The sequence below is a fragment of the Gossypium arboreum genome, chromosome 10, assembly GCF_025698485.1.
Source record: "Gossypium arboreum isolate Shixiya-1 chromosome 10, ASM2569848v2, whole genome shotgun sequence".
In the NCBI taxonomy this organism is placed as follows: Eukaryota; Viridiplantae; Streptophyta; class Magnoliopsida; order Malvales; family Malvaceae; genus Gossypium; species Gossypium arboreum.
This window is the reverse complement of record NC_069079.1, coordinates 54,786,270-54,809,304: the sequence shown is the minus strand read 5'-3', so window position 1 is coordinate 54,809,304 and position 23,035 is coordinate 54,786,270. Positions and strand designations below refer to the sequence as shown.

At 32.5% G+C, this 23,035-nt stretch overlaps 1 protein-coding gene across 1 annotated transcript; it reads right to left on the bottom strand.

Annotated features, from left to right (window-relative positions):
• Positions 1-19,860: 19,860 nt before the first annotated feature.
• Positions 19,861-22,881, bottom strand: LOC108489978 (putative vesicle-associated membrane protein 726). The gene is made up of 6 exons (XM_017794754.2): positions 22,759-22,881; positions 22,212-22,418; positions 20,940-21,081; positions 20,742-20,862; positions 20,523-20,585; positions 19,861-20,333 (listed from the first exon to the last, which is right to left on the bottom strand). The coding sequence occupies exons 2-6, from the start codon at positions 22,399-22,401 to the stop codon at positions 20,190-20,192; spliced, it is 660 nt and encodes a 219-aa protein (XP_017650243.1). The 5' UTR covers positions 22,402-22,418; positions 22,759-22,881; the 3' UTR covers positions 19,861-20,189.
• Between the last annotated feature and the right edge of the window lie 154 nt (positions 22,882-23,035).

Sequence of the window (23,035 nt, the reverse complement as noted above, 5' to 3'; positions counted from 1 at the left end):
GCATCTTGTGCCATGGTCACGGGCTTTGTACTTTGGCTAGTGACATTTTCCCCCACCATTCTCGCAACGCCCTCGTTATGGCTTCCGAATGGCACTAACTTGATTCATCTTGGAACTCTCTCGTTACCTTGGCCTCTTGCCAACTTGTCTTGTGATCAGGTTGTCCCTTCCTTCGGAACCTCTGTGTTGCCTTTCGTCTCCTCTTAACTTGAACCGTTGCACTCGTTGGTACATCTCATTGGCAAGAAGTCTCTGTTCTAACTTGCTTCAATTTTGACTTGTTCCCATTGGATTCCCTTTGATTCTCACCTCTTGGCTTCGTACCACCCATAGCCTATCGGCGTCCCTGCTTAAGAACTTTGAAAACACTATCAAAATTTAAAATACTATCAAATTATTTGCAATGTACCTTACTCGCAGCATTTACTCGTTTCGACTGCTTTTGCATCGCTACTTTCCCCTCGAAGTCCGATACACAACCCACCTTTCCCAAAAATGGCAACTCCACAGTTGACTTCACAGGCTTCATATCGATCTCATGCTCTACTAGCTTTTTCGAATGGGCTTTCGTAGCATTTCGTTCTATCGAGTTAATGTTTCTCCCATACGAAACATCTTCGACTAGTTGGATTAACTACAACACTTTGGTCTCAACCTTCATATCCCGATCCACCGGCACAACAATCTTCGATAATGGACTAATGACAATATGAATTTGATTGGCCCATAGATACAGAACTGTTTGAATCCTATCAAGGAATTTTAAGCCAAGTACATAATCATAATAATCTAATTGGGTTACCTTAAAGTCTTCGTTGCCCTTTCATTCGCTGATTTGCAACTCCACATTACGAACTACTTTCACAGTTGGGGCCTCCTCAAAATTTACCGTCTCGATCTTTCTATTTGATTTCTTAATTAAAAGACTAAGTTTCTCTGCAGCCTTTTTCGATATGAATAAGTCTGATGCTCCTGTATTGATAAGACCACTCCTCTTTTGACCTGTAATGTTGATGTCTACAAACATCAACCCTTCTCCACCAGTCCTTTTCTTTGGAATGAGCACCACCGAATTGACTGTAACACCCCGAACCCGAGACCATCGCCGGTGTCAGACACGAGGGGTTAACGAGACAAATCCTCTTAAAGTACCGACCAATTTGGCATTTCCAGACAGGCTAAAAAACTGCGTCACTGTCGTATTAAAAATCATATCTTGAGTTTCAAAACTCGGAAACTGATTCCGTAAATTTTCCCTGAATTTAGACTCATATATCCATCCATGGATTTATTTCTAGAAATTTTGGTTGGGCCGATTGGTACAGTTTATTAGTTAAAGTCACCCATGTTACAGGGGTCGACTACACTGACCTTCACACGTTACAACTTGAATATCTCTCTGTACAGGGCTTTAATACTGGTACCGTTTGTTTCTAATGAAACTAGACTCAAAATGGAATCTGAAAATATAAGGCATGACTTCTAATTCTTTCTGGATAATTTATAGTAAATTTTCAAATTCGCGTCAGGGGACCCAGAAACCATTCTGGCCCTGTCTCACGAGAACTTTAATATCTCTCGGTATACTGTTCATATGATCGTTTCGTTACTTTCATATGAAAATAGACTCGTCAAGGTTCGTTTGCATAACTTATTCACAATTTAATACCCTTCCTACAAATTTTGGTGATTTTTCACATCCACGTCACTGCAACTGGCAGCATCTGTTTTTAAGGTAGGCCTTACCTATTTTGTAGTTTCCATGGACCAACTATAGTCTAGTCATACATAGGTCCACCTATGATCATGTTAGCCATTCAAATGGCTGATCATGTGACCAACACTCCCATTCAATCCATAATAACATCATGAAACCATATAAAATTACAAACCACAAATGGTCTAATTCCAGTACTCCACTTTTACGAACCATTTTCGCATGGCCGTACACATATACATCACAAAAGCACTTGAAAACAACCGAGGGTAGTCCTATACATGCCATATCCAAAGTTCAACTAAAAGAGTACCAAAGGGGGTTTGATAGTGTGGATGACTTCACTTCAATGATCCCGAATCCGATCGCTAGCGAGCAAAATCTATAAAACAGAGAGCCAAAGCAGCGGGGTAAGCATGTTTATGCTTAGTAAATCTCAAGCAATGAAATCGGCTTTAACTAAAGCATTACATTCACATAGCCAAATGAATCATTTCATTTATACACATTCACATAATCATACTTACTTCACACTTCATCAACATATACATTCACAAGATATCAACCAATTCAAGAGCTGAAAATTCGTTAGTCGATTGACGAATATTATTCAAACGTATCGACTTTTCCATTGCACATGTAAACATACCTTATCCTTTGGGCTTTTCGAGCGTACTAATTAAATGTATTACAGCAACCAACGCTCACCTTCAACCCAAGCTTCTTGAATACAACGGATATAACCACATGCACGAATGCCTTGGTCTTAGCCGGATATAACGACTCGCACAAATGCCTTGGGTATTAGCCGGATATAACAACTTGCACGAATGCCTTGGGTATTAGCCGGATAAAGTCACTAGCACAATTGCCTTGGTCTTAACCGGATATCATTCAATTGCTCATGCACACATACATCCATAATCATTACACATTCATGTTTCATTTTAGTTACTAAGGCTCAAACACAAATATAATCACTAGCATAATTGCCTTGGGACTTAGCCGGTACCATTCAAATACTCATACACACGTATATTAGTAATCATTACACATCCATAATTTCATTTCACATAATTCAAGTAGGGTCATTACTTGAAGACTTACCTCGGATGTTGTCGAGCGGCTTCAACGGCTATTCGATCACTTTTCCTTCCCTTATCCAATTGTGGCCCTCTAAGCTCTTGAGCTAATTCAAACAAATTCAATTTATTAAAGTCTCGCTTGCTATCCTTGGCGAATACACACATCATTGACTCAACATCACATAACTAAGCACTTTAGTCAATTTTCTTTAATTACGCACACATTCGCCTTAGCTCACAACAAGGTAGCCGATTACCTAAGTCAAGAATAGGCACCATTAAGCTTGCCTCTAACCGAATGCATGCACAATAATTCCCCTCATGTGGCCGATTATACTTAGTCATACTTGCACAAAATCAACAATAAATTGCAAGATTTTCACATCATATGTGTACTAGGCGAATGTACTTGCAATTTCACAAACATTCTTCAACACTTTCTTCTTTAAACAAACATATTTATCACTTACTTCATAACCAAAACATCATGTGCAAACATATATACACATATAGGTGCAAGGCGAATTTCAAGGTGTCCATAACCATCCAAAACACAAATTTTAACTAACATGCAAGAAGCATAAACCATGCTCATGAGCATACCATGGCGAATACATCACACACCTTACCCTTTTAATTTTTTTGGTCATGGTTAAACAAAGGATTCAATGTCTTACTCAAGAATGCTAAAAGAAATTTCAAGAGTAGTCAATCCATCATTGCATGCATCATCAACAAGCTTCACATTTAGCATGCAATGGCTTTAACACAATATCAAACTTGGCCAAATACCATTTCCATGGCACAACAAGGATTTGGACCATGGGCTAACATGAACATCAAGTTAGCAACTAAAACATGCATGAATCTCATGACACAACCTCAAACATACCTTAATCTTGATGCAAGTATAGCCAAATATCCTTCTAGATCTCTTCTAAACCAAAAATGGAGCAAAAATCCCTCCTTCTTCCTTAGTTTTGGCTCAAAGAAAGGATGAACAAATTTTTTTTTCTTTCTTTCTCTACAACTCACGGCAATAGGGGGAATACCACACTCACACACATTTTTTTTTCATTCTTTTCTTACCCATACTCCTTTGTTTATTATTTCTCCCTAATGCACCAACAAAACATGTTTATGACATGTTTTGCCCATCCTCTCTTGCCATGGCGGCCACCACCTATAAAAGGGGTATTTGACATGCAAGTCCATTGTTTTGCATGCATGCTTTAATTAGTCATCACACATTTCCCTATCATACTTTCAAAGTTTACTACTAGGCCCTTTCTAGTGAAATTCACATTTATAACACTAAATCAAATCATCAAAAATGTCACACACAATTTAACACATATCATAGGCATCAAAATAAATTTTAAATTATTTTTATGCCTCGGTTTTGTGGTCCCGAAACCACATCCCGACTAGGGTCAATTTTGGGCTGTCACATTGACCCTCGATGTCTTTTCTCAATAGGCTTTTCCTTTTCCTTCGACTCATCTTTCTTTTTGATAACCGAAATCTTCGATTTCTTCAGACATTTTTGCACCATGTGTAGTCCTTGACAAAGGAAGCATTTTATCCACTTCCCCTTATCCCTTGGATTGTTGGATTCCCGCTTCGCATCTCGTGGTTTCCCGTTGCCACTTGTGCTATCAGTACTGTTGCCATCATCGCTATGTCCCTCTTCACCTTCCTCATGGTTTCTCTCACCATTTCCCTTTTCATTGAAATTAGACAACTCGAACTTGTCTTTCGTTAGACCAAGCTCAACAAAGGACATTACTTCGACTATGGCTACAGTAAGTTTGGTGATTCCTTACCTATGCAACTCATGTTTTGCCCACGAATTTAACCCATCCTCGAACCAATAGAATGTTTCTTTCCCACTCAAGTCGGCGATTTGAGACATCAATTCGCTAAATGCCCGAACATACTTCCAAATAGTGCCTTGTTGCGTAAGACAGCGCAACTTAGCTCGAGCCTCCTTTTCGACATACTGTGGATAAAACTACTTCTTCAAATCTCTTTGGAACTCTTCCCAAGTCCCAATTACGTTCCCACGACGTTTCTCATCCGTGGACCTACGATGCCACCACAAGAAAGCTACATCAGTAAAATAGATTGAAGCAGTGTTTACCTTAATGACATCATCTTCGATGCCCATCACTCAGAAGTATTGCTCCATTTCCCACAAAAAGTTGTCCACATCCCTTGTTGACCTTGCACCATTAAACTTCTCCAGTTTGGGAACATCCATTGCTTATTGTTTCGGCCTTGAAGACAACATCCCATTACTCAAAGTAATTTTGTAAATCATGAGCTCCCCCTTAAGCTATTCGATTTCCTTCTTCATCGCTAGCACCTTATCCTCGAAAGTCTTGTCCCTCTCTGCCAGCTTTTTCATAGTGGAATTGACTAATTCATTCATCTTTTCTACATTGACATCGAGAGAATCCAACATAAATTCTTTGAGTTGCTCTTCTATTGGGTCAAACCCGTCTATGTATCCTTCGACCAACTCAAACATCTTCTTTATGTTGCTTACGAACTCCTCGAGATTACCCACTCGATTTTCCAAAACTGTCAGCATGTCCTTTAAGCGACTTACCTTTCTAGACCTCCCACGGGTTTGCATTGGTTTATTCTGATCAACAACTTCTTTCAACATCCCAAAGGTGCCTTCGAACCAATAGCTCGGATACCACTTGTCACGGGGCTAGATCTTTCGTCTCATGATCCGTGCGGTCTTAGGTGATCCATTTGCTCCAAACTCGCCTAAATCAACCTTTACTCCCAAAAGTAAGGATTCCTTTAGAATTCCTCTAAGGCACCAATTTGTATAGTAGAAGCGATTATGCCAAAAGAAGCTACAAATGAACAACAGAAAGCCAAAGAATGAATGCACACAAAGTGTTTGAGTAAGTGCTCAAAGAATTCTATTACTTTTAAGAATTCAGCATACAGTAGATGATTTACAAGTGAGGAGGCCCTCTATTTATAGTTGACCTCTCCCAAAATCAACGATCAAGATCCAATTACATCAACGAACGAGATTAGTTTATCCCTTAATTTTGGGGATTTACAAGATTATATCATATCGTATCAAATCTACAAGATATGATTCCTCTACTTACTAAAAATAGCCTATGTTGCCATATCTTCATTATTGGGCCAACCAAGCTTCAATTTGATAGGCTTCTCTAACAGTTCTTGGAATTGGGTCAGTTCTTGTGGGCTAAATGATCCCATCTAATCAATCGACCTTCATGGGGCACATCTTGTGCCATGGTCACGAGCTTTGTACTTTGGCCCGTGACATAAACATACATATACATAGTGTAGGCATACAATCAATCAATAAAGCCTATAACCATTATAACAGAACATACAGTAAATCATGGCATTACAAAATTTTGTACATGACATGCTCATATGAAACAGTGCAAATGCTCTATCCATCCATCCTCTACACATCACATGTTCTGCAGAACCAGACATCTGAACACCAAAGCAATAATAGTCGAAGCTCGATATGGATAAACCACTAGTAATAATTTGCAATAAAACTGCCAATAATATGCAGACAAGTTGCCAGTAAGTTGTGATAAGTCGCTAGTACTCCTACAATACTTCAGGGTTGTAGATCAACTGTCAATATAATATTACGGATAAACCGCCGTACTCCATGAAACTCCTTCGTCATCCATCAAACCTAGACCCCATACAATGCAGTATGTTAATCCATTAATATAATATATCATGCTAAACATTAACAATATCAATAACAGTGGCATGCTTAACATGCTTTCAGTTTATCAGTTTCAGTGGCATGCTTTACATGCAATTGATATATATAGTAAGATTTAGTACCATGCTTTTTTGTGCAATCAATAATCAATAACATATCACACAATCCATAATCACTTTCGGCACTCACACATTCAATTAAACACATATTAACACGTAAAATTAACAATATTCATATTACATAATTTGTAATAATCATCAAACACTCAAAGGTAAGGACCCATACTTGATTAATTGAAACCAAAATACTACACTATCCTTCAGCTCTAACGTTTATATCTAAATAAATCCCAATCAAATCTATACATGAAACATACAAAACACGATTAAACCAACCTTCAGTCACCCATAGAGGGGTTGGCCAAAGTAGGAAATAAACTAAAATTTTCAAATCTAAAGTTAGGGATCAATACTTACTCTATTTGGCTTATGATGTGATTGTGAATAGATTTTTGATATTATTGCTAATCTGAATGATTTGGATCAGAACCTTCAATCAATAGAGCACAAATAAATAGGAACATCAAGACTCACTAAGCGGTAACGGCAAGGGTGGTGGCTTTATTGGGATGGCGATAATGAGGAAGAAAAGTGGCAATAATGATGTGGTAATGGAGAAGATAAATGGAAGCTGAGGGGCGACAACAACAATAGTATAGGAAAAGAAAAGGGGCATTACAAGGTTGTAAAATAATAAGGGTTAAGGTGACATAATAAAAAAGAAAGGAGAGAAAAATTGCAAAAGAAAAGAGAGAATGGATAGGGTTGGACGACAAAGAGGCAAAACAAATGAACAAAAGGCTGAACAGAAGAGAAAAAAAAAGAGCATATTTATACTAGGGTTCTATAGGCATGGACGACACATAGCTAGGGTTTTAGGAAAAATTATTGAAAATAAAAATTATATGGGAAAGGAAAATTAAACTCGAGTCTCAAGGACAGTTTCACTATTTCTTAACTACTAGACCAATAACTCATTCTTGCTATAACCATGCAATTTTATCAATAAAAATTTGGGATGTGACACTAAGGACATGTTTAGGTTCGTCTACTAATATAAGTCATCTTTTTGTATTATGATCTGACCATGTAATACCACTTAGAATTAGTTTAAATATTAGACAACTAGTGAGCAACTTTTGCTTCTATTTTACTTTGTGTTCAAAAACAACATGAAGACAATTGTACAAAGTATATTAATGTAATCAATGAATTTGTTTTATTAACCAATCTATTTGAAAAAATTACAACTGTACATAGATGGAAATACTACACTCAGGGCACCAAATCCAATATTAATAACTCTCCCTATCAATACGCATATGGCCTTGAGAATACTTTTTTTGTACATTTGCAGAATGAGTCTTGAAAGATGAATTGATGCAAAAATGGAATTAGGAAACATATTTGAAGTAGAAAATAAAGATAGCCAAGGTTGAACCATGAGATACTTATCAAACACCACCCATGGCCTTTCCACAAAAACCTGCACATAATCATCCTCAAGCATAAACCTTCTATATAATAATTGTTTTCAAGGTCCATTGAGTAAAATGACTGTGATGGATTTGAAAATGAATGAATCTTATTCGTTAAAGCATGAAATCTAATCTTCTTTCCCAAGAGCTTTAGGATCACAGTCTTCGATATACCCTCCTCCAAAAAATTATGGACCCTATCCAAAAATTGGATTGATGGTATCCTATCTACTATTCCTCTTTCCACGTTATCCCCGCGAAGATCAATATCATCATTTGTGTAAACCTCACTCTGATGAGTATATAACCAGTTGTCATTAATTGGCATATCCTTAAGGACATTCATGCATTATTTGAACTATTTGATTCCTTATCCTCATTATCAGGAGGTCCTCCTCCCATAAGTTCACCATCTTGGTGGCACAACCACCACCTTGTAGAGATCGAGACTGATTAAGACTACCAATGTCATCCATCGTAAGGAAAAACATGAATGATACAAGTTGTAATTTATTTATTTCATATTCAAAAGGTAATAAAAAAATAAAGTGAAATAGATTTTAAAATTTGTTTTTTGGATTTAGATTTAAATATTGCAAAAAATTACATATTTTTTCAACTTATTGTCATCACTATTAGACCCGATCATAGTCAGACCACCGCCCAGGTTCGAAGGCCCTTCAAAAAAGTGAGTTTGGGCAAAAATAAAAACCCGAACAATGGGCTTGGAAAAAAAAATAAGACCCATTTTCTAAGTGGGTCAGGCTTTGGGTAATATTATTTTAGCTCGGGCCCAGCCCGAATTTGCCTATTTTTTTTACTATTGTTTTTGTTGTTTATTTTTATTTTGATGTTGTTTTGCTGTCAATTTGATATTATATTACTACTATTTTATTTTTATTGTTTTGATATTATATAAATCTTGTTTTATTATTAATCTTGTTACTATTTTAGAGGTATTTGTTTGCTAAGTTGCAACTATTTTAGAGTTATTTAAGTATATACTTTTTTAATGTATTTTTCATTTGTTGGGAAACATTTATTTTAATATTTTTAGTGTATTTGATTTATTATATTTTTAATTTTTATATAAAAAAAAGTTAATTGGGTGGCTGAGCTTAGATTTAGCATTTGTTATATGAGTTGGGCTTAGGTAAAATTTTAGGCCCAGTTTTCGACTCAGACCAAGCCCGAGCCTAAAATTTTACATTGACTTGATTCGACCCGACCCATGATCAAGTCTAATCCCTATTAAAATCCAAAAAAAAAAATTCTACATATTAATTACCTTATTTGGCTGCTTAAGGAAACATTCAAAATAAAAATAAATTTTAATAATTTTACAAAATAAACAAATTGTAATTGGTAAAAGGGATTATCAATATATGGAGGAAAAAAGAATGAACAGAATTACAAATATGAGATGGCAGTTTTGGAAAGGTAATATTATATGAGAGCGAAAAACTTTAATAATACATAAAACTCACCTAAATTGAGCTAAATTTCATTCCTTGACTATGGTAATATCAATCACGCAATTTAAAGTCTAATAACCATTATTCTTTTAAATAATCTCATCATACCTTTTTATTATATCTAATTTTTTTTATACAATGCTTAAAATTACTCATAGTTCTAGAGGTGAATACAGGGGTTGGCAGGGCCCTGATCCCCCTCTAAAATAGAAAATTTCAATGTAGGCCCTTGAATTTTTTTAAAAAAAATTTTAAATTACTAAAAGTAAAATTGCACTTTGCCCCCCTAAAATTATAAAAATTTGATTTAATCCTTTAAAAATTATAAAGATATAGACTATAAAAAATTAAAATTTTATTTGGCCCCTCTAAAAATTTGTTCTGGCTTCGCTCCTACATAGTCGCTCCCCAACCCATAAATAGGAAGATAATGTGTTTCGGCGCACTCGAACCCATGTCCTCCTACATTGATAACAATGTCCATGCCAATCAAATTAAGACTCAATCGACATAATAACTATTATTTTACAATCAAACAATTGATTATTATAAATATTGCTTAAATTTTAATAAGATATATCAAAGGTAATTATTCTTGAATCGAGTATTTAGAATCGTATTTAAAATTGAACTTTTTTATTAATTATATACTACATTTTTATCAATGCTTTACTACTATTTTTATTCATTGTGCATTATTTTTTATAAATATTAATATTTAATTATGAATTTTATTATATTTTTTCTCAAATGCTAATTACCAAAAATTGAATTAATAAATTTATTTTAAAAGGTTTGATAGTTTAGAAACATACAATTTAATTATCCATAATTGTGAGCCAAGTTATAAATTAAAATCTAAAATTGACGTTATAATAATGATGACATATTTAAATGTATACTTTTTTAATCTTATTAACAGCTTAAACAAATTTTGAAATTTTAATAATGAAATTTATAATTATTGTCTTATCTATAATAAGTTACTACTTTATTATGAATTAACTATTATGTTTTTTATTCACTAAAATATTATTAATATATCACTCTAACTTATTTAATTAATTTCTAATAAATTAATAACTTTTACTTAAATTTTTTATTAATTTTAAGCTTGTAGTTTAAAATTATTCAATGTGTTGACTAAATTATGAAATAACATGCAAATTAAAATAATTAAAATATTTATTAAAATTTTAAAATATAATGCTTCAAAAATTTTAATATTTGTAAATGTAAACATTATTTTTTATTAATAGATTATATAATTTCTACAGTTGTAATTATGAAGTTGACTATTATGTTATCAATTATTTAATATTTCTTGTACAGTATTTTAAAAATATTATAGTATTATTTTGTACAATATATTTTTAAAATATTATGGTAGTTATCTCAATTTCAAACTTAAATGATTAATTATAATTTTCTTTTTAGAAATAATTTTATCCTTGCTATAAATATCTTATTAAGTGGATGTCCATTATGATCAAGATAAAGTTTTGATGTACTTTAAATTCTAATAGTTATTAGAATTAAATCTCTACTTCTTTTATACTTTTTATGCTTAAAAATAGAGACTCGATGAAGCATTGTAATCATCCCTTTGATTAATAAAGTACATTCTTCATTACTTTTATATTTTCTTTGTTTTTTATTCTCCCCATCTCTTTTTATTTTATAACACGTTACCAGCACAATCTTACTTAAAGTGATAGTTCCTTTTATCGACGATCAAATTTATCCTCTACGATTTTCAATTTCTTTGACGGCAAGATGTAAAGTTTTTTTACAGGAAGTTTCTTTTATTTAATGTTTCATATCTGATTATTATTTTTCATTCTTCTTTCATTATATTTTATCATTATTTTGATTAACTTATTTTACTTTTTGTTCTTAAGGATGGTGGAAGATTTGATACAGTTATCTATATGAAATTGAGAAGTAAGATTCAATCTCAGAATGGATTATGGTTCTTATTCCCGATCTTTGATTTATTGTACAAGCATGGGTAAAGTATAGATTTGGTAAGAAACTTTTATATTTTGACTATATTGTAACGCCCCAATTTTTGGGAATTCTGTGAATGTTGGCAAAATTTCATGCTTTGATTTTGTCATTTGTGAGTGAAATTATGAAATAGGACCTATGTGAAAATGTTTGAAAATGCTATAGGCTAAATTGAAGTGGCCAAATAAATAGGAGTGCAAAATAGGAGGATTTGCATGACAAACCTCCCATTTTACATGAAGTGGCCAGCCATCATGTTGTTGTAGACAATATGAGCACTTGATATCCATAATTTATGGTACAAATTGATACAAATTGATAATGGGTTAGGTAAATGTTCCATGATAATGGATTAGGTAAATATTACATGATAATGAGTTAGGTAAATGTTCCATGATAATGGTTTAGGTAAATGTTCCATAATGGGCATTTTATGTCTTTTGTATTAAAGAATTAAATGGATGAAATATGAAATTTTATTAAAAGAAAAAGGGGTGAAAAGAACAAAGTTTTGTCCATCTTTGTTCATCATAGCCTAAATTTAGAGAAGAGAAAGGAGAGGAGAAAGCTCTTGAATGTTCGGTCACTTGGGGAAGAAAATTGAAGGTAAGTTCATGGTAGTTTGCTTCTATCTTGATGTTCATGAGTTCTTCTTGATTCTACCTTAGCTCTTAAAGCATATTTTGGTTTTTGGTTGTGTTGTGAGCATTTGGTCATGAATTAAAATGAAGGAAATGGTTGTTGTTTCATGTTCTTTTGATGAAAAATGGAAGATAGGTGAAGTTGAGCCAAACAAATGAGCATGCATGTGCCTTAGATGCTAAGGGGAAAAATCGGCTAATATGTTGTGCTTTAAAATGATGAAATGGAGATTATACTTAAGTAAAATCATAGATATGTGATGATTGATTGGTGATATACATGTTTAAAAAAAAACATGCATGCAAGTTAGGTGTGAAAGAGTGATTTGGTAATAAATCTGCTTGGGACAGCAGCAGTAACGTGACTTTGGAAAATCACCATAAATTGTGGGAGATGAGTTAGAAGTTGCATAAATTATGTAATTAAAGCTTAATGAGTCTAGTTTCAAATAAAATAAACGAGAACATATTTCGAATTCTTTACAATGAGAAATTTGATTCGTAATGAAGAGTGGTCAGATTAGTCAAACAGTGAAACATGGGAAACTTTAAGAAAAATTCGGTATTGATTGGCCATACCAAAAATTCTGAAAATTTTATGGATAGAAGATATATGAGTCTATTTTCAGGGAAAATTAACGGCACTTGATTTGGAGTTTCGTAGCTCCAGTTATAAATGATTTAGTGACTATTGCTTAGGAAGACAGGTTGCAGTGAAATTATGATTATGTGGTAAACATTGACAAAAAATTGTTAATGAGTTGCTTATTGATTTCTTATAAGCTTACTATGATCTGTAGGTGTGGTTGGCCGAATATTGTAAGGGGTTAATATGTAGTTCGTATTTGAATAGTTAGATTAACGTGTTAGTAATCCAATTGTAGGCAGTTCGTGTGTGGATCTCGTCAGCATATCGTCGCAAACAGGTGTGTAACTAACACCCTCTTTCTTAGTCTGGATCGGCAAAAGTCGAAAAGCCGAAATGCCAAAAACCGGTATTTTGTAGATTTGCGAGTGTGCGAATGCTCGTGAGGTAAATCGATTAATGTTTTTGGTAAGCTGCAAAATTTGGACTGCAAAGTGCATGATTTTTGTGCCCTCGATATTTTTGGGCTTAATGGGCCAAAATTGGAATGATGGGCCAACGGCCCAATTCAAGAAGAACCCTCGATGACGTGATTACGTTAGTACGTGAAAAGTAGAAATATGCATGAAAAACCCTAAAATAGATAAATTACTGAAATACCTTTAAAAGTGGAAAATTTACAATTTTACCCCTAGTAGATAAATTACCGAAATACCCCTAGGGTTAAATTGACCTAAATGCATGTTTGACTATTGTTATTGACTGCATGCCATGTTGTTATTATCTGATGCATGGGATTGGGATATTGACGGAGGAAGTCTTGAAAGTGGCTTGTCCACGTCTTGGAGGCTTTGCCTCAATTTATGATAAGCTGAGCGACAAGGTCAGAATCTGTGGAGTGTTAAATGGGTGGGTTGAGTTATTCCCACATGGAGTGTATGGCTGGTACGGTGGAGTGTAGTGGTTGGTGGGTTGAGTAGTCTCCCAAATGGGCTTGCATATGTTTATTGATGTTGCATGTATTTTGAAATGGGCCTATGGGCCATATCATTATCTGAATAAGGGCTAAGGCCCGGTTTATTATAATCTGAAAAGGCTCGGCCCAATATCAACATTACTGAATGGGCTTAGGCCCAATGGGCTTGAGCTGACTTGGGCTTTGAATGGGTTTTCCTTACACACTAAGTTTCCCAAACTCACCCTTTTATTTTCATCCACGCAGAAATCCCAAACCATAGTGGGCTTGGAGTCGTGAGGGAATTTGAGTGGCCACCGCTCGAAAGTTTGATTTTCTTCGGTGAATTGGACATCCTTTTAATTACGTTTGAGGTTTTGGGCTTTTAAATGTAATAAGGCCTCTTATTTATTTTTGATGGTTTTTATATGTTTTATTAAGATAGGTAATATTTATATTTTAAATGTTGAAATTAGATAGCTTTAGGGCGCGTTTTCAAAAACAGTAATTAATTTTAAAATAACACGAAAACAAGCAAAGCTTCCGCAATGAAGATATTTTCCAAAATTAATCACTTTTCCTAAAAAGGACTTAATCAAATCGGTTTCCTAGAAATATACATGATGTTAAGGTATGGCAATAGCGGTTTGCATGTCTAGGATTGGATCCGAAGGGAGTTTGGTACTTAAGCAGTCCGATGGACTCACTTCCTCTTTCCCGGTTTCCTACCTGGTACACAGCTTCCATTCACTTTAACCTATAATGAAATCATCTTTTAAAACACTCAGTAAGTTTTCTTTCTGGATCAGAAATGTTTTGAATGCTTCGATGTGGCATGTCGGATCCGGCCATAACGTCTGGGCCGGGTTTGGGGTGCTACATTTTCTTTTTCAATTAAGTTATGGCTACTATTAATTTTTATTTGACATAAATTTCACGTTTTGATGGTTTTTGATTTTTGCCTTTCTAAGTTATTTTTTTTATGTAAGACAGAATTGTTGATTAGATATGTTTGCTATTAATATGGTATGTTTTCTACATTATTTTTTGGTAAATCGTTCTTTTTGAAGTTTTTTAATTAAGTTATATTATGCATAATATTTAGATTTTGATTATTAAATTCTTGTTATTAAATATTCTTGAAATTTTAATAATGGTGGAAAGTGTTATTAACCTACCATTCTTGATTAAAAGGAAATTTGATAGGATCTATTGAGTCTTATTAACTCGCTAATGTTGAATGATTGTATGATATCTTTTAAATTGAACTTATAAATATTTTATTAGCGCAAGATAAGATTTTATAATATATATATATGGTATTAAAATTTGATACAATGCATATCGGATAATTTTCAAGTATCGTACATGAAAATTTTGATTATTTATTAAATAATTTTTACTATTAGATTATAAATGTTATTACGAAAACAAAGTTATTTTACTACTTTTAATAGTGCTTGTGATAATAGTCAAGGTGATGATGATGATGTTAGAGATCTCTAGGTATATTTTACTATTATTTATTTATTATATCATATTTATTATAATTGGAGACTAATCATGACAACATGAATAGATAGATTATGATTTAAAATCCACGCATGTTTGCGATGGTGATTATAAAATAAAGAATCTAATGGGACGTTTATGAGTTTGTCTTACTAGAATTGTTGCATTCCTCGAAGTGAATGTAAACATGAAGAAAATAAAAGATATACTCATGGACCACTAAAGTGGGAACATAATAATAAATAAGAGAACAATTAGAGCTCTCAAGATAACTCTTCAAAGGATAAAGATAACTTATATTATCAATGTGATATGAAATATTATTAGCCACATATGATATTTTGTTTTGTTAATATTTTTGAGGAAGGATATAAGAATATAGTAATAAATTCTATCATAATAGATAGAAAGTATTTATCTTATTTAGTACTAAAACAAATAAATATTATTCCAATATTTGATAATACAAAATTAGTTGAAAGCTCAGGAAGAGCTAATATATCACTATCTAAAAAGCACAAAATTTGTTATGATTAATGCATTACTTTTAAAAGTTATTTGTAATAGATCTCATATTGAGATTGTAAATGAGGAAAATATTATATTTCATATGAATAAAAAAGAGGATTGAGTTATTAATTTACAATCTTTATGATATTCTTTTGTATCATCCCTATTAAAGGGTTGAAAGCAAAATATTTGACTGTGAAAGATCTACTCATGAGCAATAGAATATGATAATTCTATCTAAAGCTTATTATGGTTGGATCCATCTAAAGTTACAAATATTTTTTAAAAACTGTGAGTACAACTCTACAGTATTCAGAATAAGTTCTCAATTAAAATTACATGGTAAAATATTACTGATGAGAACTTGTAAGAGAGAAAACTTATGTATGAAAAGTCGTTGGTTATGTACCTGTTGTACACTTAGAAAATAAGATCGACTCTCAAAGTTTTCTATTAATAGATTTTTTGACATTTGAAGATTTTGGCATATTCCCTGAAACGAATATTGCATATAATTATTTGAAAATTATTTTTATTGACTTGATGGCGTTATAAACTTCACATTGATTTAGACATTTCCAATAGTAAATGTCACAATAGTACTTATATGTAGATACAAATTAAAAGGAATGATAATAAAATTATCAATTTGTTACAATTTAGTACAATTGAAACACATGTTAAAGTAAACCAGAAGTTTACTAATACAAATGCGTTACTACTTGGTGTGACCAGTTAGACCATCCTGGATCGTATATGATACGAAAATTAATTGAGATATCATATGGGCATCCATTAAAGAACTAGAAGATTCTTTAATTTAAAAGAATTCTCATATATTGCTTGTTCTTAATGAAAATTGATTATTAGAAACTCACTAGCTAAAGTTGAGATTTAATGTCTTGTATTTCTAAAATGAATACAGGCTCATTCATCCACCATGTGAATGGTTTTGATATTATATGATTTTGGTAGATGCATTTACAAAATAATCACATGCGTTATCAACTCGCAACTTGTCATTTGCGAGATTGCCTGTTTAAATGATTAATTTCAGATTATGCAATTAAAAAAATTTATCTTGCTAATGTTGGTGAGTTTACATCCCAAGTTTTCAATGATTATTGCATGTCAATTGGGATAAAAGTTGAACATCTTGTAGCTCATGTTCACACACAAAATGATTTAGCTGAATTGTTTATCAAATGCCTCCAACTAATAGCTAAATCATTACTTATAAGAACAAAACTTTCTATTTCAACATGAGATTGTATTGACTTATATGTTGTACGCCTCAGGCCAATAAATTATAAATACTCCCCATTACAATTTTTTTTGGTCAAGAGCCAAATATTTCTTATCTTAAAATTTTTGGATGTGCGGTATATGTTCCAACTGCTCCACCACAATGCACAAAGATGGTTCATAATAAGATATTGGGAATGTATATTTATATGAGTCTCTTTATAATATTTTTGAGCTATTAATTCAAGATTTAATTATGACATGAGTTGTCAGTTTTCCCAACATTAGGAGGAGAGAAATAATAACTTATAATGAGTTAGGGGGAGAGTAATTTGAACCAGAAGTTCAATAAGGATAACTCATTACAAGTTAACTATTAGATGTATTCACAAACTTAATAAAAATAACCAAGTGTTATATAGATTGATCGGTTCCAAAGATGGAAAATTCTTCTAGATGGTCATATAGTGGAGGCGGGTGCTCTAGAAGAGACCCAAGACATAACTAATAAGTAAAACTTCAAAAGAGATTCAGATACCTAAAACTAAATTTTAGAATAATTAAAATAAGAGATCTCAATAAGTTATGTCAATTAGAGAAAATGTGAAATCGAATAATAAAAGTGGTCGACAATGATTTTGCATGCAATATTATTATTCAAATAATGAAATAAAAGGAGGATCTTGAATAAATCTATTGAGAAATATAGATATGGAATAAATTGATCAAATAGAAAGACGCAACTCAAGTACAATTAAATTCGTAGAGTTTTTGGACCAGTAATCCAAATATCTAAAGGTATAAAACCAGTGAGGGTGCAATTGAAGTAGTTTTGCAAAAGCGGAATAAAAATATGAAGTTTTCCGCTAAGTCTTAGCATTGATTATGGAAAGATATAATATTCTTTTGTGGTGGATGCAATAATCTTTAGATATATTATTAAATTGACAATTCATAAAAGACTTAACTTGCGTTTAATAGTTTGCGTTTAAAGGTTATTGTTATAACCTTTTATGAATCACTATATAGTAAATTTGACTTAATGAATAGTAGTTGAAGGAGAATTATAAAATGATCCAAATACCTATTTGTGTTTTTATAAAAGAATCATGATTAAAGTTTGTTATGATTATTGTTGAATTTCCTTAAGAGATCAAAATATATTTTCCCGAATTTCCCTCACTCGTAACTTTTAAAAAAAAATGGTAATATAAATGCTAAGTAATTCAAATAGTCATTTGAAAAACTAGTATTCAAGATTGAATACGTAGAATATAATAAAATATGTGATGTTTTCATGAGGGAGAGTAAATACGCATTGTACTCTTTTTCCCTTAACCGAGGTTTTGTCCCATTGGGTTTTCCTGGTAAGGTTTTTTATGAGGCAGAATATTATGCATATTATAGATTGTGTACTCTTTTTCCTTCATTAGGTTTTTATCCCACAGGGTTTTTCCTAATAAGGTTTTAACGAGGCACATTATCTACCAATGGACAATCAAGGGGGAGTGTTATGAATATCTTATTAAGTGGATGTCCATTATTATCAAGATAAAGTTTTGATGTACTTTAAATTCTAATAGCTATTAGAATTAGATCTCTACTTCTTTTATACTTCTTATGCTTATAAATAGAGACTCTAATGAAGTATTGTAATGATCTCTTTGATTAATAAAATACATTCTCTATTGCTTTCATATTTTCTTTGTTATTTATTCTCCTATCTTTCTTTATTTTATAACAATCCTTAAATTATTAAATCTTAAAATTTTCTTCTAATGATTTTATAAAAATTTAAAGGATAAATCTCAAAATTATATATGAATTTTGATTTAATGTGCAATTGTATACATTAACTTTAATTTGGTGCAATTATACACGTCAAACTCTAATTGTGGTTCAAATGTATACTTAAAAATTTAATTTTAATTTAATCATACACATTTAAAAAATAAATACATCAATTTATTTTTATATTAGATAAATATAATTATTTATATATACAATATATAAATATAAAATGATGTTATATGAACAATGATGTTAATAATGTATAGGAATTGGATCAAATCAAAATTTCATATGTAAAATTGCACAAAATCAAAGTTCATGTATAATTTTGATATTTATCCCAAATTTTAATTCAAAACTTTAGAACTTAATTGCTTAATCGTTGGTTAACAAACTATATATTAATTAAATTAAGTTATTTTGTTTTTGAAATAAATAAATAGAAAAACTATTAATTTGAAATTTAAACAAGCTAATTAAAATTTTATATACAAATTTATTAAATTTAAAGTAGATTACTATTATGAGAATTCCATTTTAAATATTAATTAATAGCAGTTTAAATAAAACAAAGAAATCAAATATTTAGATAGCATGACTCCGTTAATTTTAGAAATTTTAAAGGTAAATTATGGTAGAGGTCACCCAACTATTTTTTTTTCTTTTTGATCACCCAATTATGAAAAGTTATAAAATAGTCATCTAACAATTTAATTTTATCTTTTTGGTTACCAACTAACTAATGTAAACATGGAAACACTAAAAATCCATTATAATTGAGTGACAAAAAAAAAGCAAAATTGAATAACTAAGTGAATTTATTATAATAATAAAATTAATAATTGAGTGACCAAAAAGAAAAAAAAAGGCCATAATTGAGTGACTACTGATGTAAAAAATATATTAAAAGTTAATTTGATATATACACTTGCAAACATAAATGATAGATATAAATGTTATATAACCACTTCAAGGTGACGGATGAAGGCAGCACAAGCAGCGGCTCCCAACCAAGCATAAGCTTTAAAAGGAAAACAGAAAATTGATAACAGAAAGAAGAATGATTTTTTATAATATTTGGAAGGGGCAAATAGGATAAGCAGGCATCTGAGTATTTCTCCTTACACAACACATAAAGAAGAAAATAAATGATAGAAACATTTATCTACCGTGATAAGTTCCCAACTAAATCCTATACACACAGACAACCGAGATGCAGAAGCCTCTCCCTGTCCTAAACGGCTAGCAAAGGGAGAAATATATGTGAACTAAACAAATAAATGAATTTATATAGACCCATCGTCTATCAAGACAACCCAGTTGGCATCATCGCAACAACAGCTGTACCAGGGATGGCTATCCTCACAGTTTTTAACATTTGAAGCCAGGGCAGACTGACAGCACAATTATAAGAACCAAGGCAAGAACGATCCCGAACACAATCAATTTCATCTTCATGTTCTCAATCCACATCTTTCTTTTTATCTTAGTTCCCTGCTGCCTAAAATCTTGTGCCTGGAATGCAGCATCATTGTACATCCACTTAAAATGCATCATACAGTGCAACAGCATAAGAGGTATAATTGGAATTTTACATTGAGGAAAATTAAATCATTTTGAAAAAGAAAAAAAAGAAACCAAGTTTGGTAAGGAAACAATTTCCCCGAAATGCAACCTATGAAATGCAGTTTGAATAAGAGTAACCTGTGAACGAAGGTTTTCAGTTTTATCCACCAGCAACTCAATCTTCTCACCACGGTCAAGTACCTGCCAAAATTCAAATCGTATTACTAAATGAAAACAACAATCATTCTATTTTATAACCCATGCTTGCTAATTATGACAACTAGTTATGCATATCTAGCCATATCTTAGTGTCAAACTACATATACAACATCTACAGAGTCAGAAGGCGCTTATTACCTTCTCAATATTTTCCATCATAACACCCTTGACTTCAGAAACTTGGGCCTTCACTTTGGCAAGTTTGCTGATCTCTTCAGGATGTTCCACACAATACTTCATATGCTCCTTCAGTTTGGACCTATCATGTACAATGAACTAAGCACACCACCATGCAAAAGGATATAATTCTAGAAGAAACTTAAGAGTGAGATATACTTAAATTCTCTATTCAGGCTCTTGGCAGTAGCAGTTGCAGCCTTCCCTCCACCGTATCTTCTGCTGAAGTCTTCTTTAATTCTTTCCAGAAATGCAATTGGAATTTGCCTACCAGCAGATTCAACTGCAACCACACAGTAGGCTGCAACAGCCAATGTATTTGAACAAAACAAGTATGAAAATAAGCAATCATTTCTTTATTAATTTCCCATTCAAACCAGAAGTCAGCATCCAAATCTATGATTAAAATGACTATGTTTAGAAAAGGATAACTATATCTCCCTTTTTTTCTCTGAAGGCACAAACCAACAGCTTTAAAACTAGAAAACAATATGCACGAATTTGCATCAATATGCAACCACGAAGAAAGCTAAAAAACTGCAGGCCGCTACAATTGTAAATGAGACTGTGACCTGGATATGATTGTCGATGGAAAAGATGAACATGACAAAACATGTAATGAACAATGTATAAAAAAGGCTTCCTTTTGCTTCCCAACATCAATTTTACTTTCTGCATATGAAGAATCCATTTGGTACTACAATTATTACCAGCATAGAACTCATTTGCAAGCATTGTCATTGGTGTGAATCCAGATACGCAATGCATACACATGCTTGGTTAACATGATAATGTTTAGACTCATCCCATTAATGCAATCACACCGAATATTACCTTGCCTATCAAAAGTAGAAAAGAGGAAAAACCATCCACCAAAAGATACAGTATCATATCCCGCATTAACAAAGCTAATCAGATTATAATATACATCCATATGATACATCATTGTCTATTGAAACAGGACGGAAAAAGAAAACATTTATCGCAATTGCCTAATTGTGGTCAGTTGCAGTTTATAATCAAAACCACAAAATAGCGGTCATAACATCCCGCTGCTATCTATATTTAAATCCCAGAAAACTTTCTTTCTTTATAAGGAACATTACTGAACATGTTCAATGATTTGAACAATCTTGGCGTTTTTTTATTGATTCATTCCACCAAAGAGAGAACAACCAACGCAAATCTTACACGAATAAGCAAAATCAAGAGGACTAAAAACCAAGGAAATCAACAAAACTAAACAATAAAAAGGACCGCATGTCGTTATTCATATTAAAATCATTAAATAATCAATCCAGAAAGAAAAGAGTCCGGAAACCACTCCAATTTGGAAAATAAAAGGCCAAACCAATCAGATAACACGAAGATACCGATCGCAAATCGTAACCAAAAGATGAAAAGGAAAAAAAAAAAAAAGGACATTCATACTGAATCCATTCTCAACGAGATAATTGAAGGTGTGGCCATCGCAATTGTAGGTAAATTTGTTGTTGGAAGAAGGGAGCTTCTGGAGACATTGACCGGCAATGGTTGTGAAGTTACCGGTGAACTCGGTATACTCAGCGAGGATCACCATGCCACGAGCCACAAAGCTGTAGATCAACGTCTGTTGCCCCATCTCTCAAAACCCTAAACCTAGAACTCAAGAACCAAAAATTCAATTTGCAAATGACAGAAAATGAAAACAGATTAAAGGAAAGAGAGCGAAGAGTGTGGATGGGATGGGATCGGACAAGAAAATAGGATTAACGACGAAATGCTGAGATTGCGGTAAATGTAGCTAATTTTGTGAGTACTAATTCTTTTCTGCAATTAAAATTAAAATTAAAATTAAAAAGTTACATATTTAGAAATAAAATGGGAGAGGAGAGGAGTGGAGGTGGAGGTAATATTTCAAAGCTGAAGAAGTTGTAGACTCTGAGATTTTGGTTCTTCATTTTGGAAGGGATTTTCAAAACTAACGATTAGGCCTCACCTTGGCCCATTACTGAAGCTCTCTTAAACCACCTTTGGATTAGGAAAAACTATTAAGCAACTTGCCCAAAAAGTTTGCTCCATCCAGCCTCCAGTTTCAATATTGATACGAATTGTTCTGTTTTCAAGTTTATATTAAATTGCTTTTATATATTATACGAAAATTAAATATATTATGTAAGTAGTACATTAATTAAATAAAAAGAGTAAATTACACCAACAGTCACTAAACTTTGGGGTAAATAATAAAACAGTCACCTAGGTTTCATTTCAGTCAC

Coding starts and splice junctions, on each gene's coding strand:
- LOC108489978 (XM_017794754.2), bottom strand. CDS start 22,401: ATGGGGCAACAGACGTTGATCTACAGCTTTGTGGCTCGTGGCATGGTG. Junction 20,586..20,741: donor TGATGGAAAATATTGAGAAG/GTAATAAGCGCC, acceptor GAATTTTGGCAG/GTACTTGACCGTGGTGAGAA. Junction 20,334..20,522: donor CTGAAAACCTTCGTTCACAG/GTTACTCTTATT, acceptor GCTGCATTCCAG/GCACAAGATTTTAGGCAGCA.